Source organism: Bacillus rossius, assembly GCF_032445375.1.
Source record: "Bacillus rossius redtenbacheri isolate Brsri chromosome 4 unlocalized genomic scaffold, Brsri_v3 Brsri_v3_scf4_2, whole genome shotgun sequence".
In the NCBI taxonomy this organism is placed as follows: domain Eukaryota; kingdom Metazoa; phylum Arthropoda; class Insecta; order Phasmatodea; family Bacillidae; genus Bacillus; species Bacillus rossius.
In genome coordinates, this window is record NW_026962011.1 from 32,669,808 (window position 1) to 32,691,206 (window position 21,399).

The 21,399-nt window shown below is 38.5% G+C and overlaps 2 protein-coding genes across 2 annotated transcripts; both read right to left on the bottom strand.

Annotated features, from left to right (window-relative positions):
* Positions 1-1,894: 1,894 nt before the first annotated feature.
* LOC134542084 (tectonic-1) lies at positions 1,895-12,837 on the bottom strand. The gene is made up of 5 exons (XM_063386007.1): positions 12,556-12,837; positions 9,958-10,167; positions 9,115-9,280; positions 8,135-8,343; positions 1,895-5,523 (listed from the first exon to the last, which is right to left on the bottom strand). The coding sequence occupies exons 1-5, from the start codon at positions 12,835-12,837 to the stop codon at positions 4,396-4,398; spliced, it is 1,995 nt and encodes a 664-aa protein (XP_063242077.1). The 3' UTR covers positions 1,895-4,395.
* A 9-nt stretch (positions 12,838-12,846) lies between these two features.
* LOC134542085 (B9 domain-containing protein 2) lies at positions 12,847-18,271 on the bottom strand. The gene is made up of 4 exons (XM_063386008.1): positions 17,998-18,271; positions 15,866-15,991; positions 14,015-14,149; positions 12,847-13,025 (listed from the first exon to the last, which is right to left on the bottom strand). The coding sequence occupies exons 1-4, from the start codon at positions 18,083-18,085 to the stop codon at positions 12,847-12,849; spliced, it is 528 nt and encodes a 175-aa protein (XP_063242078.1). The 5' UTR covers positions 18,086-18,271.
* Between the last annotated feature and the right edge of the window lie 3,128 nt (positions 18,272-21,399).

Here is a 21,399-nt window from a genome sequence, read left to right on the forward strand (position 1 = left end):
CTGCACTATATGCTTTAAACACTTGAAGCACTTGGTAAACACTAATTTAAATCCCATGAATGTGGCTTAAATGGGCCATTTAACCCTTCTGTACTTTCAACTGAACAAAATTACCCAAGCTCTGTGCAATGAATGTTGTTAAAAACTTCCCAACTGTAGTCCCACTGTTGCATGCAGTACAACTGCACTCTGCTGCTCCCTGTGTGGCACATAGAGGCTACGGGGTCCTTAATGCTTGTGGCGATTTCACCCTTAGTACCTCCTTATTTGTTTAAACAATGACGACTCTGTGTGGACCGGCCTCATTCACGTTACCGCAGCTTACGGTGGAAGTGCCAGTGTCTCGCACACTAGCGACAATGGAAGAAAACGGTATGTATATACATATACTCTTTTACAATCAGCTACCCAGGAAACATTCCTGCCTTCAGCGAGCGTAGCAAAACGGATCAAATTTGACATGTTTACCCACCCATACTATACAAATATGTTATTTTTATTTGAATACATTTTTTTTATGATGGTACTTACCATAATGGTCCATAATTTGACCATCATAATACTTGGTGTTGAAGAAATCTGTGACAGACACTTTCACTTACATACTCTTCTTCACGGACATCTCTGCACGCCTCTCTTACACCACAGTCAAGTTCCTCAGTGAAACCCTATAGCCATGCCTAGTTAAGTAGGAAGTATTCTCGAGTAATACATCCAAAATTTTCTGTTACTTCGGAAACCACCTAAAAAATTTTACTTTAATACATATATTACATTCAACTCAAGATTTTTAACTATTAAGATGATAAAACAAAAGCAGAGAGAAATATTTATTGTTCGTTACTGAAAATTTTCCTTCATTGAAGAAGCGAGACACATATTAAGAAGTGTTCCGAGACCTTAAAAGCACGATTGTTAAAGAAACTTGCACTTTACTAGTCATTTGTTGAAACGAATTAAACGCTGAAACGTAAATTACTCCACACACTGTCTACTTCAAACATTCAATAAAATTACATATATACTATGGCTTAACTAGGCCACATAAATGAACTAAGTTTAACTATCATGGCCAAAAAAAACTGTTTATTGTGAGATTGTGTCTCTGTTTCAATCCCTGCCCTTTAAGTAAGTCATTCTAATATGTAGTGTCCCTGCCTATTTTTAAAAACTGCAGGTTTAAACAGAAAGCTAAATCTTGAAATCATGTACTACAGCATCTGGATATATCAAAAATCGTTCTTGGAAATGATCCCGGTTTTAAAATATTTCCAACATAAACTGTGTTATTTAAATTGTACAGTACACTCCCTATTTAACGCGGTTGTCGGGGGACATAACTTTTACCCGCGTTGTTGCATAACCGCGATGTTTCGATGTGACCAAGGTCAAAAGGCATAAAACACCGCCTGTGTTCTAATAGGTCGGCAAGCACGCACAGTATAGACGGCCCGCCTTTGTGCGGACTTTGCATCCGCAGTTTTCACTAAACGCGGGTGAAAAAATAAAAATAATAAATTGTAAATATAAATATTAAATGTTGAATTTTATTTTTTATTTTTCCGCATGCCGCGCACAGTTTGTCGCACGGCCTACGAGCGCGCCACACGCCGCCATACACACGTGCGGCACACAAGCTGCTGCCAGTCTCGTGGTGTCAGCCACAGTATCTGCTTCGTCTGAGTGTCCGTAACAAAGTAAGTGCAGTGTGTGCGGTTACACACGATTTTGTGGTCAAAGTCTTCTAAATAGAAAGGCCATAGTAATACTTCAAACCGAATATGAATCGCAAAGTACCGAGTTTGATTGACAAAATAAAAATTCTAGATTTACGTACTTACAAATAGCGTGTCTTTTGCAGAAGTATGCAGCAGATACGTGAAAAACTATTCTAGCATTCGTACAATATAAAATAAAGAATCGTCTATCGTGTAAAGTGGTTAAACTTTGTTATCCATGCTTATAGTAAATTATAAATGGTCACATGTGGGATACAAAAATTGCGCCAAAATAATTTTAGCGCAATCAGTGGCGCCGTATTAAAAAGTCTGTTAAACGTTGTCTTTACTTATTCCATCAAACGCTTTGTCGAGTTGCTGAGTGTGTGTGGCTCGGATCGGCAAGTGTTATATTCCCCAGCCTCTGGTTAAAGGTCGGGAGGCCGCTACACATAAACATATCCGGGGCTTGTTTACTACCTCACGGCAAAAGTGGTACAGTATGGTTCACGTAAGTATTGGACCACTGGGAATTCCTCGGCAAAGATTAAAATTACGCTAGCTGATTTACTTTATTATTTAATGTTAAAACATTATACCAAAGTAAAAAGATGAACGTGTATAATACAACGAATAATATTACGTCTGTAGGTTCAAGTTGTAACAAAACATTTATATGTCTCCGCTTAACACACGTGACCACGAGAAGTGTGCAGACGGAAATGAGTGAACTACTCAAGGTCACCAGACTTCCCCCCTTTCGGCTTAATCGCCCCTCTCATCACTGGCGCTTATATTCCACTCCTCCCGTCTACCGCTCTACCCGGGTGTCTTGGTCGCATATTCTCGGCTCGCCTCTCCCCTCCAAGCGCTTGCCGTCAACCTAACCTATCCAAAATCAATCCCCAGCCGAGTCACGCTGGATAATGTCGCTGGACGGTAGGCTTTATCGGGTCCCCTGTCCGATGCTTTATTTGTGGGTTAAAAAAAATGTTAAGAACTAATGTTTCAGAAAATAACACTGGTCTGGATTGGATCATAATTTGAAAACACTACAAGATAGAGGAATAATGTACGGAGATATCTTGTTTAGAATTTCACTGCGGACATTTTCTACGCCTAGGCTTTTTTCTGCCCGATGCTTAGTTTGTGAGTTACAACGCAAAATTATCCTAATCGGCTGTCAATCATTTATTCCATTATTATTACAGTAGAAACTCGTTAATCCGTGACGCGCTAATTCGGGAATCGGATAATCCGGGACGATTTAAAAGTGCAGAAAAAAAAGAGAAGTAAAAATTGTCAGCGCTTAAAATTAACGTCACGCGGGCCGGCGGCCGGCAAACACTGCAAGCCTTCGCATGGGCCGCCAAACTCTGCAACGCTGTTTGTACCGACCCTTTGTGTCGTCCCCCTTTCAGCTGTCACATTTGTCACTCTTTAAACTTGAGGGGGATGTCTTGACTTCTGCTTCCCGTCTCCCTTTGTTTGTTTCCACCCGCCAACGCACGGCAGGCGCCTGGCGAGTGACGTGTCTGGCTGGCATTCGGCTGGACGAAGTGGGAAGATTGAGAGGGAGGGGGGGGCTACCCAAAATTTATGTGTGCAAGTTCAGCACGATCTTATCTTTCTCTCTTCGGCTGTTGTAAATGACCGTGAACTAATGGCTAGGCAGTGCCGTATTTTTTTTAAGCCGAGACTAATTCGAAGACGGTCTTTACCGTGAACGGATTATCCGGGTTTATTACTTTTTTTTTTACAGGATTTTAATTAGCCGGGCATCGGCGGGTCCCAATTAACACGAATAATGGAGAGTTTACTATTTATATCCATCTGCTGCCATGGCGCAGTAAGCCTCGGTAGATGTTACGTCACATGACCTTGGCCTTAACCCAGCTGCACGCCGGTATCTGAGAAGCTTGACAAGACCTTCCGGGCTTTAATCGCTAGTCCGTGAAATTCGGTAATCCGTGATTATCTCGGTCCCGACCATCACGAATTAACGAGGTTCTACTGTGTTATTATTATTATTATTAATTTCTGATTGGGGGACATGGTTTGACCCGCGATATACCCGATTCCGCGATCTATCGGGGCGCGGTATACCGGGAGTTTACTGTATTTTTGTTACATCCATAGTGTAGTTCTTGTTTTAGGCAAATAGGCTGCAAATACATAAATGGATAAATGACTTAACACTTTTTATTGCTTTTAAAAATAAATATTTTCAATAACCTGCAAGTGAATTCACACCCCAGATGTGCAGGTGCTGTTAAATAATCCCATCAAACAAATTTTATTTGCTATTGGACAAAAAATTACACATACAACATAAATAACACACAGCATGCAACATATGATGGACAGTGCAAAATTTACAATACACACAAAACCCACAATTCAAACAAAAATACTACAAACCATTCATCATTTGACCACCAACACAAAACATAAACAAAAAATAACAAATTTAAGTAGCCTTAAATATTTTAAGATTGTAATTTTTTCAATAATATAAAGAAATCACAACTCCCATTTATATGGCAAGTGTAAGAAGGGAAGATGTGTTAAAATGTGTATAAAACTATAAAAATATTTTTTGGTGAAATTTGCAAGTGTTTGTGAATCACAGATTTGAGCACTAAGGTCTGAAATTGCAGTGCACTGTGCAGATTTATCATTCTACAAAGGAAAGTGAGAATATCATCACAAAAATAATACAACTGCAACTGTTTGTTTCCGCTCTAACTGCACTCGAAACAAATGGATAGAAGAAATCATTAGGCAGCCTAATATTAACCACGGGTGGCTCCGCAAAGTAAGCAATTGCATGTCTTGTAATGTCGGTGAACATGACGGAGCTCGTCACCATGGTGCTGTGATCACTAAAGGACACATTCGTGCAGTCGGGGAGTACACACTCGAACACTACTAGCTTTGGCCCACCTAACTTCATCAACACCCCAATCACCTTGGCCTGAGGGTGTAGCACGTTTCCAACGTAAGACACGAGAACGTCGATTTGCATGTTTGTAACAATGTCATGGCAAACGAGAGTCTTATCCTGGCCGGACGATCTCGTGGACAAACTTGGAACACTGTCGAGCACTATTTGAGTCCACTCGCCAAGGACTTCCACGTTGGAATCCCCAAATGCACCCACATGCTGATTGAACGATTTCTCATCGGTCACGTTGTCCAAGGCACTTCCAATCATCAAATGCAGTAGTTGTTTCTGCGCTGATTGACACGCGTCCTCAGAGCTGAAGTTGGCAATGGAGAGAGGTAAAACACACTGAGACCGTCGATTGACCAAGAACGTTACTGCTTGCCTTTCCTTCGAGTCGCACTTGCCGTCTGGCATCGCTCTAGGGATGGTCAGCCACCTATTTGAGTCTTCAAATTCAACAACCTCAATTTCCTCTTCCGGGCCGTCAGGCGATGGACAGGCCACTTTACGACCCAAGAGCAATGGTCTCCCTGCGATGTAGCCACGACGTCCGCTACGTCTGTGCGCAGCTTCTCCTTCTCGATCCCAGCGGAAACTTACGCTGAAGGTCTGCGTCACAAAGCGCTGCGAAACCGGAATATCCGTGAGTGAAAAGTAAGCACCGACGTGAACTATTCCTTGCGTGCCATTGTGGGTCAAAACATAACGCACTTTCCTCACGATGTTCATGCATGATCCAGAGTCTTCATCTCTGATAGGCACCGAAATGTTGTCATGTTTGCTGCAGTCCGCTGCATCACTAACATCAGCGCATAGGTATGGTGTTACTGGTACACACACATTCTGCATGCATACCTGATAAACAAAGAAATGTGCATCAATAGGTACACAACAAATTGGTAGCATATTGCAACAACAGTCACTGTACTTCAAGCATTCAATAAAATTATATACTATGGCTTAACTAGGCCATATTTTAAATGACCTACAATTAAGTATCATGGTAAATCCTATTCAGACTCATCATTTTAACAAGTTATTAACTATGTTAAACAGTTAGAAGCACTAATCTTTCATGACTGGCTCAGAGTTTAACATATATCACAGGAACTAAGGGCAAAATTAGGTAATAATGTTATTTGGAGATTCATCAAACAAAATGATTCGAACTGTAATTGCATATTTGATCAATATAGTTGGTTACCAAACACAGCTCATTAAATTGAACATGGATAGGCATTCAACCTTCCAACCAAGTGCAAAGGTTATCACAAAGGTCATTATAAATAATAAATATAAAAACAAAAACATACGCTAAACTGTTTGTGGAGAGGCATATATAATCTCAGTAAAGAATAGTTGGTAATGATACGTGTACAACTTACTTGCTCTTATAAAAGAATAATATTGTAGAAAAATTATGTAAAGCACATCAAAGTGTATCAAACAGGGCTTATCTATTATCAGAATAGGAACAAGAAGACAAAAGGAAGATGGGGAGGAATAGAAGAGAAAGAGAGGGATGAATAGAGGAACATAAAGAGAAGCAGAAGAATGAAGGCTAAAAGAGAGGAAGGCAGAAAGATTGTGTGAAAGATAATGAAGTTTTCAGCAGTGAGACTTTGGTGAAGGAAGTTTAACTTCTAACCACCTGGTGAGCCCCTCAGGCACTAGGCTCACTAACAAACCCCTGTCTATCAAATGTTTTTTCATTAAAACCTGCATCCTCTGCAAAATCTAGTCAAAAGCTCAAAAGAAAAGAGACTGCACATCCTTACGAACAAAAGAGTAACTCTATTGTATATTTAGTCGCTGCCACACATGCACATACTATATCAACTGGTGTAAAGTTAGCTCATCTTTGTCACTGAGAATCCTACTATGGCACCAAATTCAACCTGCAAATGCAAGGGCCCGCTAGGAAAGATGAGTGTTAAAACCTCTGCCACAATTACCGTGTTTTATCTCATAATCGTACCACATTTTATACTAAAATCAAGTTTGCAAAGTAGGGGTGCAACATTTAAGTGGAAAAAAATTTTTTTTTTTGTTAGGTACAGATATTTATATAAACAAAACCCATTCATGGAAAATACGATTATTTAAAAAGTGAAGTATACAAGAGCACGCCAAAAAAATTAAATTTATAAGTCATGCAACAAAAAACTTTCATCAACTTGAATAGAAAAACAAAATCTGTGACCCGAATGTGAGCCTGAACTAACGCATAACTATCGTCGTATTATACACTTACCACGAAAGAGTGTGGGCCATTAAATGTAGTTAACTCGGCACTCAACAGAGCGCGCGCGTTGCATGCAATCGAAGCGATATCAATCTCAATATTCGACTACATGTGCGCGCTCTATATGGGAAGCAACATAACCAAACATGAATAATGCCAACTAGCGCTGGCTACATTTTTATAAGTGGTACACTGCGACAACACAAACAAACAGATAAAGGTAAAAACTTATAAATAACGTTTAAAAACGACTTTAAAATAAAATTTACTCATCAGAGAACATTGTATTTCCGTTAATTAAATAAGTAAGTGGTAATGTCCGAATAAATATTAGATTACTACTTTAAAATACATTGTTTTATATGGGGAAAAATAACCAAAAAGCACTCGGAATCTAATAGCTCGACCAAAAACATCATGCAACGTTTACGCGAGAGGTTATTTTTATCCAAATTTTGACGCCCTAAAATATTGGTGTGACGATTATGCGATAAAAGAGGGTAATTCAGACAAAAACATTAGTAACTTAAAATATTTTGGATACAAATGCCAAGTATGTAAAGCTGAATCATTATTTGGGACAAGAATTTATGGTTTCATTTTTAATGCAATTTAGTAGTTATTAATACAGAATATTTTGGTGTTTTTTTTTTTTTTAATTTTTATAAATCCATGTTTTTTCAGCAAATATCACACTCCCATATTTCTAATACCAATTCGGTCGGGAAAGATATTAGGGAAGAACTATTTGGAATAAGATAAATTTTTGCAGATGTTTGTGTATTTGGAAAATGTACCATCGTCGGGAGGGTAAATGAGTTACTTATAATGTTATAAGAGATTAAAGTTTTAACAAAGTAAAATTAATTTTTTTAAAACCATTTTTTACATGACACATTTTTGTAGAAAACACGCCAAAATTTAATTTTTTTTTTGTATTTAAGTAAAGTTCTGCTCAAACACAGATTCTAGTTGCACTTAGGTGATTTATTTGCATTTTGGCGTTATATGGTGCACTGACGTGCTTTTCGGTGTTATTTCGGTTTTATCTGAATTCACACAATCGTTATAAATAATAAATTTAAAAAAAAATACAAAGAATTGCTAACGACTGTTGACTCTACATGTAATTTTTTTCATGATTCTACCACCTAAGCTTTCACACCTTTACGGAATTAACATTCCTGGAAGCACTGCACCGAGAGCCAGGCCCACACTCACCTGACGCACGTCAGGCAGCAGCGTGGCGTTGACGAGGTGCGGCGCTGCGACCACGCCCACCCCCTCGTGGTACCCGGCCGTGCCGAGCCCGCCCGCCGAGCCGCAGTCCTCGGCAGGCACGGCCCGGGTGCACGAGCTGGACCAATCCCTCAGGTACAGCACTTGTCTGGTCGTCTGGCAGGCCGCGTGCGTCACGCCGACGGGAACACCTGTCCCACGCACGGGCCACGGCTGAACGAGATTCCGCAGTCACCACACGACTGGCAGACCCGTCCGCAAACCACATTACCACACGTTACCTCTCGCCCGAAAACGGGGTTCTACACGGATTTCCATTTTAGTCTACCACTACTCAGTCATTATCTCTCACATCTGTTTGGTTCAGGGATAACTGGCACACAGGGCCCCGCCCTCTAACCCCAACGCTTGGTGGGCATAACAGTTAAACACCACCCTGTACTTCGTTATATTTTTTTATTAAGGCACATAATCTGCCTAACAACTTGACATAGATTACTGGTCACTTGGTCAGCAATTTGTAGTGCAACACAGTGAAAATTCTTTAACCCAGTGTTCGAAGGTCGCATAGCTGCACTGCCGGCACTTTTAGTTCGCTCGCAGTTTATGGTTAATTTTTGAAGAAGAGATCTGAATCGCGGAAAGAACATATTTATTTTTAAAAATTTGTACTGTAAATTGAATTTTATTTGGTATTCCTGTTAAAACTATATTTATTTTGATTATGTGACATAATTACTAATTCGGCCGGCCATAATCCCGAATGTGACGATCAAAGACCTGGAATGCGATGTAAAAGCATAAATGTAAAAATTTTACCTTCAGCAAAGGTGGCCATGTTCATACCAACCGCCTATAAGCTACTGCATGACCACACATCCTTACTCGCACATGAATGTAACCTACTGAGAGGGCCAATAACAGTTGACATGTCAAGCAAACAAACAGTATTTAATACTCACTAAGCGGTAACAGTTCGGAATCCTTCGAGATCCACACGATCCCGCCGTCTCTGTACGTAAATGGTGGCTCGAACAACGGCAGCTCAGATTCTGCTTCCACTGCTGGCCAGCCGAAGGACCGCGTCAAACCGTGCAGTTTAGAGAATTCCGATGAACTTTTGACAGTCTGTAATCAAACAATTTAACAAATAACAGAAAATAGTGTAAAGTTTTGAAACTGATAACTGAATATGGAGGTTTAACAGGTTGATGTCCCACAGCTTGGAAATGCTTAACATGGTGTCATCACATCACAGCCACCAAGAAAAAGCTAATACCTAAATCCTACAAAATTTTTTTTTAAAACTATTAGTATTAGTATACGTATGTATGTATTAAACAGTGTTAAATTTTCATGTTTACCAAAAACTTAGCTTTCAAAAACTCAGTATCTACAGGATTAGCTAACAGATAAAAAAAAATTTAAATATAAATGGTTTTACTACAGTTATACTTTTATTTATTTTTAAAAAAAAGTCACTCAAATGGTAAAGACTTGTTAAAAATTTCTCCTAATTCTTCCCACAAATAATTAGCAGCCATTCATACAGATGACCTTGATCATATATCATGGCTTGTAATTTTTGCTTGTATCGATTTATTCAGCAGTAGCGGGACATTTTCCTTCGGGGAAAATCTAGTTAGCCTGGCGAGCCACTGTCTTGAGCTTAGTGGACCTCGAAGCTGCCAGCAAGTAGGACGTTTCTGATGGTGAGCCTACGTTATTGTAATCTTATTTATTTTTTAAACCTCAAGCAATCAAAAAGCATCATACTTTTATGTTAGCAGTGGGCTCCCACTGACCTGCCTGTCCGGGTACTGGAAGGTCCTGGGCAGGTTCTCCGCCACGACGCAGAAGAGCTGCGGGGCGTTGTCGCGGTACAGGGTGAGGGGCCGGGGGCAGCGGTGGTCGTCCCTGGGCTCCGGCTCGGCGTCCTTGCAGCTGGAGAACACCCTCCGGTCCTCGCTCGAGCAGTCGCCGTCGCAGCAGCAGTTCACGTCGCACACGCCCGCCTGCGGAGCGACATGACACTACACTTCTAGCCTAGTATACATCTAAACGTAAAAAAAAAACCTTTCCCACTGCCACCTCAAATGTGAAAAGTATTGTGCTAATTAATGGGTTGTTAGCGGTAGTAAGTTAATCTGTTAGTGTTTAGCACAACAAAATTATACTTAAATTTGAAATACCCCAGGTTAAACATTAATAATTGCTATTATAATTATAGCTCTTATGTATTTACGTATTTCAATTTCGAAGCTAAATTATTTTTTTGAAGTTACTTTTATGATTTTAAAAAGAGAAATAAATATTACAACACAGCATTAACTAAATTGAGTTTATGAGAAATGTGAGAGGTATAGAATTACTCAAACACTACAAACACTTATTTAAGACATAACATAAAAACCATAGTGAAATGAAATAAAAAAATACTATTGCTTGCAAAATTAAAATGATAGAAAAACTCTGTTCAGAAGTTTCTCAGGGTACTTTAGGGTGTATGTCCCATTCCAGGTCATATTTTATATTTACCTTCCACACAGTTAAACATGCTGACACTTTGTGTGGCTGAACTTTCAGAAAATAAATATATAAATTACATACTTTTGGTCTAATTAGCTCACAAAGTTGCATTTTTAATGTTTTTGTGCAGTTAGATAAGGAGAATTAAATGGAAAATAAATCTAACTTTTCAGATTTATAGTCAATTTTACTGGCTGCTATGTGATATGGTTTAATTTATTTCAGAAAAATTTTTTTTTTACCTGGGGTTCTAAAATAAACAGAATTTCTATATTTTAAAAAGCTAAATAAAAGTAAACTTTTCTAAAGGTATTTTAAACCATATTAGTAGCCACCAGTATTGCCTTTAAACACAAAAATCTTGTGTTATTTATTCAATTTGGTTGTCCTTGACCATACTGCACTTTTCCAGCTAATTATGCTTAAAGTTAGCACTATTATTTTTTTTTCATTTTGATGAAGTTCGGCCACCCAAAAAGTCGACAATTTTTACTGTGTTGGACATAAAAATAAAATAAATACCTGGAATGGGACATTCACCCTTATTGATTTACGTTTACTGACAAAGAAAACCACTGGTTCAATTACATTTTATCTATCGGTGAAGTGAAAAACTCTTGATGATTATTACCAGGGAATATTCAACATTCGTGAGGAAAAAGATAGGAATCAAAAGACATCAATCATACTGGTTGCAAATATTTTTCATGCAATTAATCTTCTAATGGAAAATCCCCTTCGTTAAAGCAAACATCACACAGTAATAAATTTACAAAGCCCATAAAGTGTGAACTGACAGTACTATTACAGTTGTCATTCTTACAAATAAATCAAATACTAGTGCCAATGACTTTTAGAAGGTAATTATTTTTAGAAGCTCGTTCCTATTAATTTTAGGCATTCCATTAAATTATATATTAAACTTTAAAGAAACAACTTTATAATATCAAACAATAAAAACTATTTATGAAAAAATATCACTGTGGAAACCAAGATGAAGTCTTTCAATTCCTAACTCACCCTCATAAGTGGTAACTTCTTAAAAGAATGCATTTCAATATATTTCATGTGTTAAAATACTTACTAGGTAAATGCCATTGTATGTAATGAATGTGCTAATAGATTATCTACGTAACTGTAACTTGCCCAATTTCATTGAAGCTGAGACACATGCAGATTTTAGTTTAATAACATTGTTGGTGTTTTGACAGGAACCCTGTAACTAAAGGCTACATATTGCATATACCAGTTTCCTTTAAAATCTGCAAATTTTGTCAATTTTCATTAAATACAGTGAAGCCACTTACTAGTCAGCTAAGAGATACTTATTGTTTTATACAATTAAGAGTAATAACTAGGGAATTATTATAAAGAAATGAGTGATTGCTGAACTGACTAGTCCAAACCAATGCTAATTTTCACATGTGGCAGAAAAATTCATATTAAGTTGAAATAAAATGTCAAATGTAAACTAAACTTATCTCAGTTGAGGTTAAAATCTTCCTTAAATTTAACAACAGTAATGTGATGTTCAAAATAAAGTGCTTAGATAGACACTAACAGTAACTATCATTGGAATTTTGGTATACTTAGGATAATGTAGCTAATGTAAACTATGTTACTTAGACCTCCTCCAACATTTACATGAACCAAATGCTTATAACTTATAAGGTACTGGTATCATAAGAACCAAATAAGGAATCATAACCAGCTCTGTGGTTAGTCACAACCTTGAGCCTACTCACTACTTAAAAAAAAACAAGATATTTACAAATCAGAACATTTTTTTGCCTGGGTGGACATATGAGGAGCGTGGGTCAAGTGAATTAAAAGAGTCAACCTTATCAAACAGGTTTTGAAAATGCTTTGCGTACCGTTAAGTCGCAGAAGCAAATTTCACCACGGACTGGCGGTGGTGGTGATGGCGCCGTGGCGACCGTGTCTAACGGCGACTCTGTTGTGGTGGAGAATGCCGGCGTGGTATTCAGCGGCACGTCTGTGGTATCGGCAGAGGCAGCGACGTCGGTATGATTCGACGCCGTCGCATTGGCGTCGCACGGCGCGTCCGGCTGCGACGTGGCGCAGCTGCCGGTGTCATTGGCGCCAGCGGCGAGGACCGCGAGCGCACACCCGAGGCACAGCCAGGCACGGAGCATGGCGCACGCTCACGCCGACACGCCGAACCTGCGGAAGTTGCGGAGGACGACGCCCAGCTCCAGGCGCACCGCGCCCATGGTCTCCGTGTGCAGGCGGCAGCGGTCCGGCCCGGAGTACAACTGGTCCAGGGACTTCAGCTGCGGCCCGCCGCCGAGGAAGAACTGCCGGAACCGGTCCCACGGGCTTCCTGAAGCCATGCATGCTCGCAATCAATTTATAAGTCACAGTAAAGTCCTTGCTTCAGACCAAGAAGATTATAGCAAGACAACTTACAAACCCATTTAATCCTAAAATTAAAAAAAAAAAAAAACACCCTTTCCTATGAGGGACTCAATATCAAATCCACGACCCCAGAATCAGGAGTGAGGCACGCTGATCCTTAGACCGAAGCTGGCTTCAGGACTTAACAACAACACTTCCCCTTAGTTTCATGGGGGACCCTTCTGTCAAATAAGACTATCGGAGATCGACAAAGTCGATTCTTATCTTGATACCTCAGGCCGAACTCGGTTACGCAAACACTCCCTGCAACCATGGGCACAACAGACAGAATAAAGGTATCTCAACTTTATTACCACACCTCTTACTTTGATACCAAGCATGCTAGAAATTTGTGGAAAAGGTTTGTATTAAAATTTCCTACAACTGCGATAGCGATAGCGATATCACAGGCATGTACCTAGCACTATGCCAAAGCCATTGGTTCAGAAAAGTGACAAATGTATGAAGATGGTTGAAATTGTGCCCTATGGTGAACAGCAGGGCAGCCACTCCTGATACTGCATACTCTAGCACAATATAAATTGTGACGGAAAAATTTAAAAATCCTAATCTATACATTCATGCACTTAATTTCTAAATCAAACACTGACCTTCAAGTAATTTTCCAAACCTATAGGTCACAATCAATTATGACTGCTATTCGCATACAGAGTAGTGAGTACATATCCCCCAATAAACACTAAAATGTCATCAATACAAATCAGAGCTATTAAAATTAAAAAAATAAAGATGATATCAACTTTTAACATTTGTCACCATGAACAGTTAAGGACCGAGCCAAAAAAAAATTTTTTAGGTGTGGTAACGCCAGTTCGATGACTGCCGAAAATTTTCCGCAGTGTGGCTCGCAGGCCACCATCTGCACAGCCCTGATGTAAAGTCACTGCCACCTACCCACAGGCCTCCAAGTGACACAGTCTAGAGCGTGGGTGCCGGGCGACGTGGGGATGTGGCACACACCGTAGCCGTACAGCTCGCTGCGGCCGAACCTGTCCTGGTGGTACACCTGGAAGTGTATTCTCGGCCAACCTTCAGCACACAGTCAGCACGCCATTGCTGCATCAATCAAAGCTTTTAAAGTATAGTGTTTTACATCCAGCTATTCATCTATTTTCTGCAGACATACATGGTAATTTTTTTGTGATGGGTCAAATTCCCAATTTATTTGAATCTTGAAAACAAATCCCAAACAGTATGTCAAACATACCCCCCAAATCTGAATTTAGGTCTCAAGGGTCAAAAATAAAATAATGTTAAAGAAATTATAAAAATTTTAACTATGGTGTCAAAAAATGCAAACCTTTAAAGGTTTGTTTGACAAACTACGTGTCCAGAATCATGATATATAATAATTTTATTTATATTATTACATGTTAAATGTATAATAGGTATCCTGAGAGAATGGTAACAACATAGGTAAGAAGAAAAAATTGACCTAGTAAACTTCAGAGGTTATCCGTGTTGAATTTTTAAAATTTACTTTATTTCCTCTAATATTTTTTTTCCACAATTTTTTCCTCAGATATAGAATCATTCCAATAACAAGTATTTGATGGTATCTCAGGATCAGATTGGCCCATCTCTATAATTTTTCCTTATTAAGAAACAAAACTTCACGCTAGCTAAATGTTCCCACATTTTTCAACAACTTTTACATTAGTTCCACACCTAGAAAGCATTATATAATAAACAGAAGAGAACTCTAGGATACCAACGGGCTCCAAAACACTTATTACCAACTCAGTGATCAACCCCGTACCATCACCACATAAGCACAATAAAGCACCAGCATTTTCGAAATATGAGCATGAGACACGTTCCCTCGCTGCTGAGTCTCACAAGCACAGAAAAAACAACATAAACAGGTTTATTTGTGCAAAGTTAGCCTTAAGAAAGTGATTAAATTAACTGGATTAATATAAATTATAAACAATGCAATGAAGGGTGTAAACACAGAAGTTACACAGCCACTACTATTTAACCTAGGTAATAAGTTATACTTATAGCCCTAAGTTATTTTTGTATGCTACAAAGTTTACAAAATTCTGCAATTAATTAAGTTTTTGGGTTTTAGAACATTACTTGTGAATTTTGTAATGTGCTAATTTAAAATTTATTTTATATGACGCAGCTGTTTTCCTAAGTAAATGTTGGCGACAACATTAACCTAACTTCACAGCAGAACCCACACCATCTTTTATCACAATATTTATCCAACTACAAGACTAACCTTCAAGTGGGTAGGTACTTGATTGGTTTCACTGTCAAATTCTGATGTATTTGAACAGGGGCGTAACTGGGCTAGTTTCCACCCAGGGCAAGAACTCATATTGACGGCCCCATCCCTTTTTCAAACCAACCAAACCAAAACCTTTCCCGACATCATCTCATATCACCATCACATATAAATTACACTATGCCTAATATTCTTAATTCAACTATGTAAATAAACATATTTAATTGCAATTATTTCATTTTTAATTAAATGCACGTTGGACAGTACAGGAAAAATACAAGTTTTTAATTATTTGAAGTTATAAATATGTGTATCTTTCAATAAAAATAATTCAGTTCATCTGTCCTACAACTTTTTTTTTATCCTAACACTATGATATTCAAGCAAAGAAATATCTAAAGTAAAAACACTCTGCCAGTTTAGTGCCCACGGCACAAGCCCGTCTGCCCCCTCTGGTTTCGTCCCTGTATTTAAACTGTTTTCATTAGCCTACTCTCTTCATATCTCACCTTGAATTCCTTTCGTGGCAAAATGAACGTCGATAGGATGTGACCAGAATGCAAAATCTTGGTACTCTGGATCGTCTACTTGTGTCTGCCCTTCCACCGTTCCAGATATCAATTTCCAGTTACTACCTGGCAAAATAGATTTAAATGCAAACACACCTCAGTTTGCAACAAAAACATGCTCCTTACAAGTGCATGAACAAGAGTCCTGTCTGCGCTGTCCCCCTATCACAGAGGCCCCAGAAACCCTCGCCTGAGCCACTTCTCAGGGTTATTGACTAATGTGTTGGAGATGGACGGATTTGTGGGGATGGACGAGGGAACAGTCAGTGGCGGATTTACAAATTTTCAAGGTATAGGCTGTAAAGTTTTTGCCGCCCTTGCCTCTACAATTATCATGTCCTAGATTATTTTTACAATCCAACAATTTCGTTGAAATTGCACGTAAAATTATTTTTGGGTATATTTTTGAGCTAATCAAAGCTCAATCATGTACGATTAATAAGGCGGGGTAATGCACGCTACTTACACAATAATGTACATTTGGTAAACGTGAATAAATAATCGTTACTGCGCTTACAAACAGTTAAAAATAATCAACTCAGTCAAGTTATAAAAGTTCATTACAATACCTTTTAGTGTGATTTTTTGTTGGCAAAATCATCGATGATAAATTGTTCATTTTATACAAACCATACAGTTCGCAGACTCCAACCAGTAGTAGGACTGACTTGTATGGGTTGATAGTGGGAAGATAGAAATACATTTTCTATAATTTCGCTCTTTTCACTCATTCAAAGTGTGGGCAGAGGGCGCAGAGGCAGATTACTGGTTTGGGGGGGGGGGGGGTAACTAGCTGTTTTACTCTAGAACATGGAAGTTTGCTACACGGATTCACGGAACATACAATGACAAGGGAGAGGGGAAAATCATTGGCAAAATTTGTTGCAGACTTCTAACTGTAAAACATCACAAAACAGAAAACTGTCATGCAGAAATCTTTTAGATTTCTATGAGGTATCAAAAAAAAAATCGGTCCCCAAATTTGCCATCCCAAAAATCTGCCACCCTAGGCTCAAGCCTACTCAGCCTGCTGGTAAATCCGCCACTGGGAACAGTAGAGATGTAAGTACATAACTGCTACAAAAAGTCTACTACATTGGTAGGTATAGAAATTTAGCACTAGAATTTCTAAATATTAATTTAAAATTAACAGCTATTAAGCCTGTTGCTTATGGCAATACGTTTAGAGAGTGAAATTCATAGTTTACAGGAAGCGAAATTATTTGTTTAACATGAGAAAATCACTTTCCATACAATTTCTCACAAAGAATGGACATGAAACAAAAAAACTCACAGGCAACAAATTCCTGGGGTTTTATGTAGATAATCACATTATTTTGCTATTTCAAAACTACAATTTCCAGATTTTTTTATTATTATTTTATGTTTTCTTAAAATCCCTCTACTCAAAAAAGCCCCAGAACATCTTCTTAACTGGACATCTGACTGATTGTACAATATGAGCCGCAGTAAGTTTTTCATCCACGCCCTTACGAACAAATTTTTAACGCTAGTCCTTCACTACATAGTGTGTCTCGTCTGATAACAGCACCTTCCTCGTCATTTTTGGTCCAAATGACATATTTTTTGGCCCAATTCAGTATCTTTTTCATCATAGTGACAGTTAAGAGTTGTTTTTCTGTGGCCATGCCAAACAATCGTAAAAACCCTATAAATTAGCGAATATTTTTGCAAAATATCAAGAACTCTGACATAACCAAAAAAAAATTTAAAAAAATAATTGTACGGGTTATTAGCGGTAAATGGCGAACATAAGATTATGATTTGCCATCACAACTACTGCCAGAACTGACGTAACAGTATTGCCATTGCCAAAATACTAATTTTTTGGTTGTGTTCACAATAATTCGCACAATATTGTAGGCATAGTCTATAGTTTTCGCCAACAGCCAGACACAATTCGCTTATTCGTTTCATTGTCATATTCGGCTCAAGAATTTTTTAAACAGTAAGAATTTTACATTCATGCCTTAACCCGGGATCTCGCACCGTAAGCACGCTACGAAGGTCGCTAAATATATTTTCATAAAAGGAAATAAATGTAAACACACCGGCATGAATACCCCACTTGCAGAACAAACAATTCTGAGGAAAGTTGCTAGCTCCAACAACCTGCCCAATAATATGCACTTCAGCCATTTACGTCGTATGTTCATAGTTACAACGCTTTAAATTTATAATAAATACAGTGTCTTTACAAACAACAAATAGATGTTAAGAATTAGCCAAATTCAAAACTTTGTTTACTAACAAAGTGTTACCAACCATTTCCCACCAAAATCCTACATTATGGGCGCAAATGAATTCCGAACAAGGTTAAAAGTAAACATGTTTACAAATGTGTAAGTGTACGGTTACACTGCAACTGGTATAAAGCATGTTCAATCCAAAACATATTGTCTAAAGTCATCGAATAAATGTGTTATGGATCCTATTTATTTGAGCAAGTGTACCTCTGTTAGAGAATTACCGTCAGCATAAATTTTAAAACAATAAAATATTTACTTGTTAATCTTTTTTGACGTGACGTCTAATAAATCGATGAACGCCGGCTGCACGCACGAAAAAGTGTCCCGTTACGCACATTGTCCCGTTTCGCTGTGTCCCGTTACGCTCATTTTATATTGTTCTTTGCTAACCTGAACCTCCTAGCATTGCGACCGATTCCGTGGCGTAATTCTGTTTTCAATTTTCATGCATTTCAATGTAACATTTTCATTGCTCTTTGCTAACCCGTTCCTCCTAGCATTGCTGCAGACTGCAGAGTCCGTGGCGCAGATATATTATTTTTGACTGCATCTTGGTGTTGGGTAAGCCATTTTCCTTCACATCATCCTTAAAACACTCCCATTCGTTTCCTACTTTTCCTATCATCGTCCTATCCTTAACAGAAAAACACATTGGAAGAAGTTAAATAGCAAACATGTATAAAAGTTATAGTTAAAATAATCTCTTCGTTAAAGTAATAAACATATTTGAATTAATGAGTGCAAATAAAAGTAAATTTACCAATTAAATTGTAGATTTCAATCACTCCTTCTTTGTATCCATACAAAATAGTGATAATTCAATAAAAATGATTCAATTTTATTCATAAAAGTATGCAATCATGTCATCAATGTTTTGTTATGACGTCACGTTAAACTATTGTCCGTAAACCGACTTTACAGACAACCAATTTTTTTTATTACAGTCGGTAAAGTATTATGTACATATTTTTAATCAGTCTTCCCGGTTGCAAGAATCATTCAAAGGACGAAAAGTTCAGGTTACCCCCAACACAATGAAATAAAACTTAGATTAAATAATTGCCATTATAAAGAAAAAAAAACTTTTTGACGTTACAACGTCTAATAAATCGATGAACGCCGGCTGCACGCACGAAAGTGTCCCGTGACGCACATTGTCCCGTTATGCTGTGTCCCGTTACGCTCATTGCACGCTTGCACCGCATCTATCTCTTTTCCACTCGATTGGAACAACCATCGATTTGACTTTTTCGAGACACATTAGGCGCGGTGCACACCAGAGCGATACGATAGACGATGCGATAAACGATACGACACGCGTCGCGACGTGAAAACGACATGGTTCCATGGAATGTGTTGCAGCTATATGGAAGCAACGTAAGTAGGTGCACACTAGCGGGATAGCGATACGATAGCGATACCGATCGGCGTCGTATCGTGGAGGCTACACAGCGTGCTGGTCGCGCCAGGCAACAGTATCGCTTCGAGTTCCCTTCACGAAACATGGCGAGTTCGCAGAAAGATGTTGTTACGATGATTGCATTTATCAAACATGTAGAAAACAAGCCTTTTTTTGTGGAACTACACCCTCAAAACGTATTCTAGGAGAGATGTGACTAGTTTGGCATGGAAAAACATAGCAGAAGAAATTAAAGACACAGGTAAATGACCCATCAGGGTCAGGAAAAAAAACCCTATTACCTTGCAGCACATCCTGCTTTCCTCCGTCCCTATATGAAGGGAACGACTACGTCAGGGAATGCAACCGTACAAGAAGGGGATTACGACGAGGAATCAGAAAATCGTCATGCATGGCAGATAGACAGTGATTCACAACAATCAACAGATAGTGTCATGGAAGAATCATTGGGTATGCCAGAGGGTACACATTAAGACGTGGATTCTGAAATTCTTCAACAACCCCACGTGTCAAAGAAGAGGAAAGTGGTAAACCATACACACGACATTGACAAAGCATTTGTTGAATGGCTTGCCTCGAAAAAAGAAGAAAGAATTAGGAAACTGGAAAACGAAAACGAACGAAATGATTCTGACTGGCTGTTTTTAAGGTCGTTGCTGCATGATTTCAAGAAATTGGATGACAGGCGCAAAAGAAATCTTCAAGCGAAACATATTCTACAACTTAACGAACAGTTGAATGATGCTGAGAGAGAAGCATCAGGCATGTTTTCTTCACAATGTGATACGTCTGCTTACAGTACTCCACATGAGATACATTGTCCTATTCCAACCACTGTACTCTCAGCCAACAATGTTCACACAGTTTCACACACTGATTGTTTACCCAATAACATCGACACAGTTTCATTAACTGTATTGCGTTAACATTTGTATGATGCAAGTTGTGTTTTTTCTTTGTTTTGACTGTATTGTATTCTCTTCTTTTGCTATACATAATAAATGAATGTATACACTATATACCGCAACTTACTCTATGACCTCTTAATTGCTAATGACATAGTTTACTTACCTTAATGTAATAAGTAATTTCTCAGCAGGTGAAACAGCAAGCCTGTATTTAGTGTCTTGGCTTCGCAGTTCCTCTGAAACTAGCTGTTCCAGAATGTGAAACGTTTCTGTGCTCATCCTATACATTTCATGAAATTATTTTTCGTTTTGTCGGAGTTCTCGGCCAACCACAGCCGAACTATGTTTAATATTCATGACATTATACGGATGTACCCAGTACTTCCTTGCCCTTTTCCATTTACGAATTTTTAGGTACCTGTAAGCCACTACAACATCCTCGTCAGAAGGACTCATAATTACAAATGAGGCCTTTATCGCTTTCTGTATTGCCTATAGCATTGCTCTGATGTGTACCTGAGAGTTGACAAGATAAAAGTTGCGTCGCGCAAAGCAATCCCACGCTTATCGCATCGCCTATCGTATTGCTCTGGTGTGCACCGCGCCTTAAACTTGAAACACTCCCATTCGTTTCCTACTTTTCCTATCATCGTCCTTTCCTTAACAGAATAACACAGATTGGAAGAAGTTAAATAGCAAACATGTATACAGTTTATAGTTAAAATAATCTCTTCGTTAAAGTAATAAACATATTTGAATTAATGAGTGCAAATAAAAGTAAATTTATCAATTAAATTGTAGATTTCATTTCACTTCTTCTTTGTATCCATACAAAATAGTGATAATTCAATAATAATGATTCAATTTTATTCATAA

Bases quoted from the DNA above. Each gene is read 5' to 3' on its own strand.
- LOC134542084 (XM_063386007.1), bottom strand. From the start codon at position 12,837: ATGCTCCGTGCCTGGCTGTGCCTCGGGTGTGCGCTCGCGGTCCTCGCC. The intron at 10,168-12,555 runs GTACGCAAAGCA...GTCGCTCCGCAG, and splicing joins TTTGCTTCTGCGACTTAACG to GCGGGCGTGTGCGACGTGAA. The intron at 8,344-9,114 runs GTGAGTATTAAA...TGCGTGGGACAG, and splicing joins TTCCGAACTGTTACCGCTTA to GTGTTCCCGTCGGCGTGACG.
- LOC134542085 (XM_063386008.1), bottom strand. From the start codon at position 18,085: ATGGCTGAAGTGCATATTATTGGGCAGGTTGTTGGAGCTAGCAACTTT. The intron at 15,992-17,997 runs GTGTGTTTACAT...CTATTTTGCCAG, and splicing joins CAAGTGGGGTATTCATGCCG to GTAGTAACTGGAAATTGATA. The intron at 14,150-15,865 runs GTGAGATATGAA...TGTGTGCTGAAG, and splicing joins TGCCACGAAAGGAATTCAAG to GTTGGCCGAGAATACACTTC.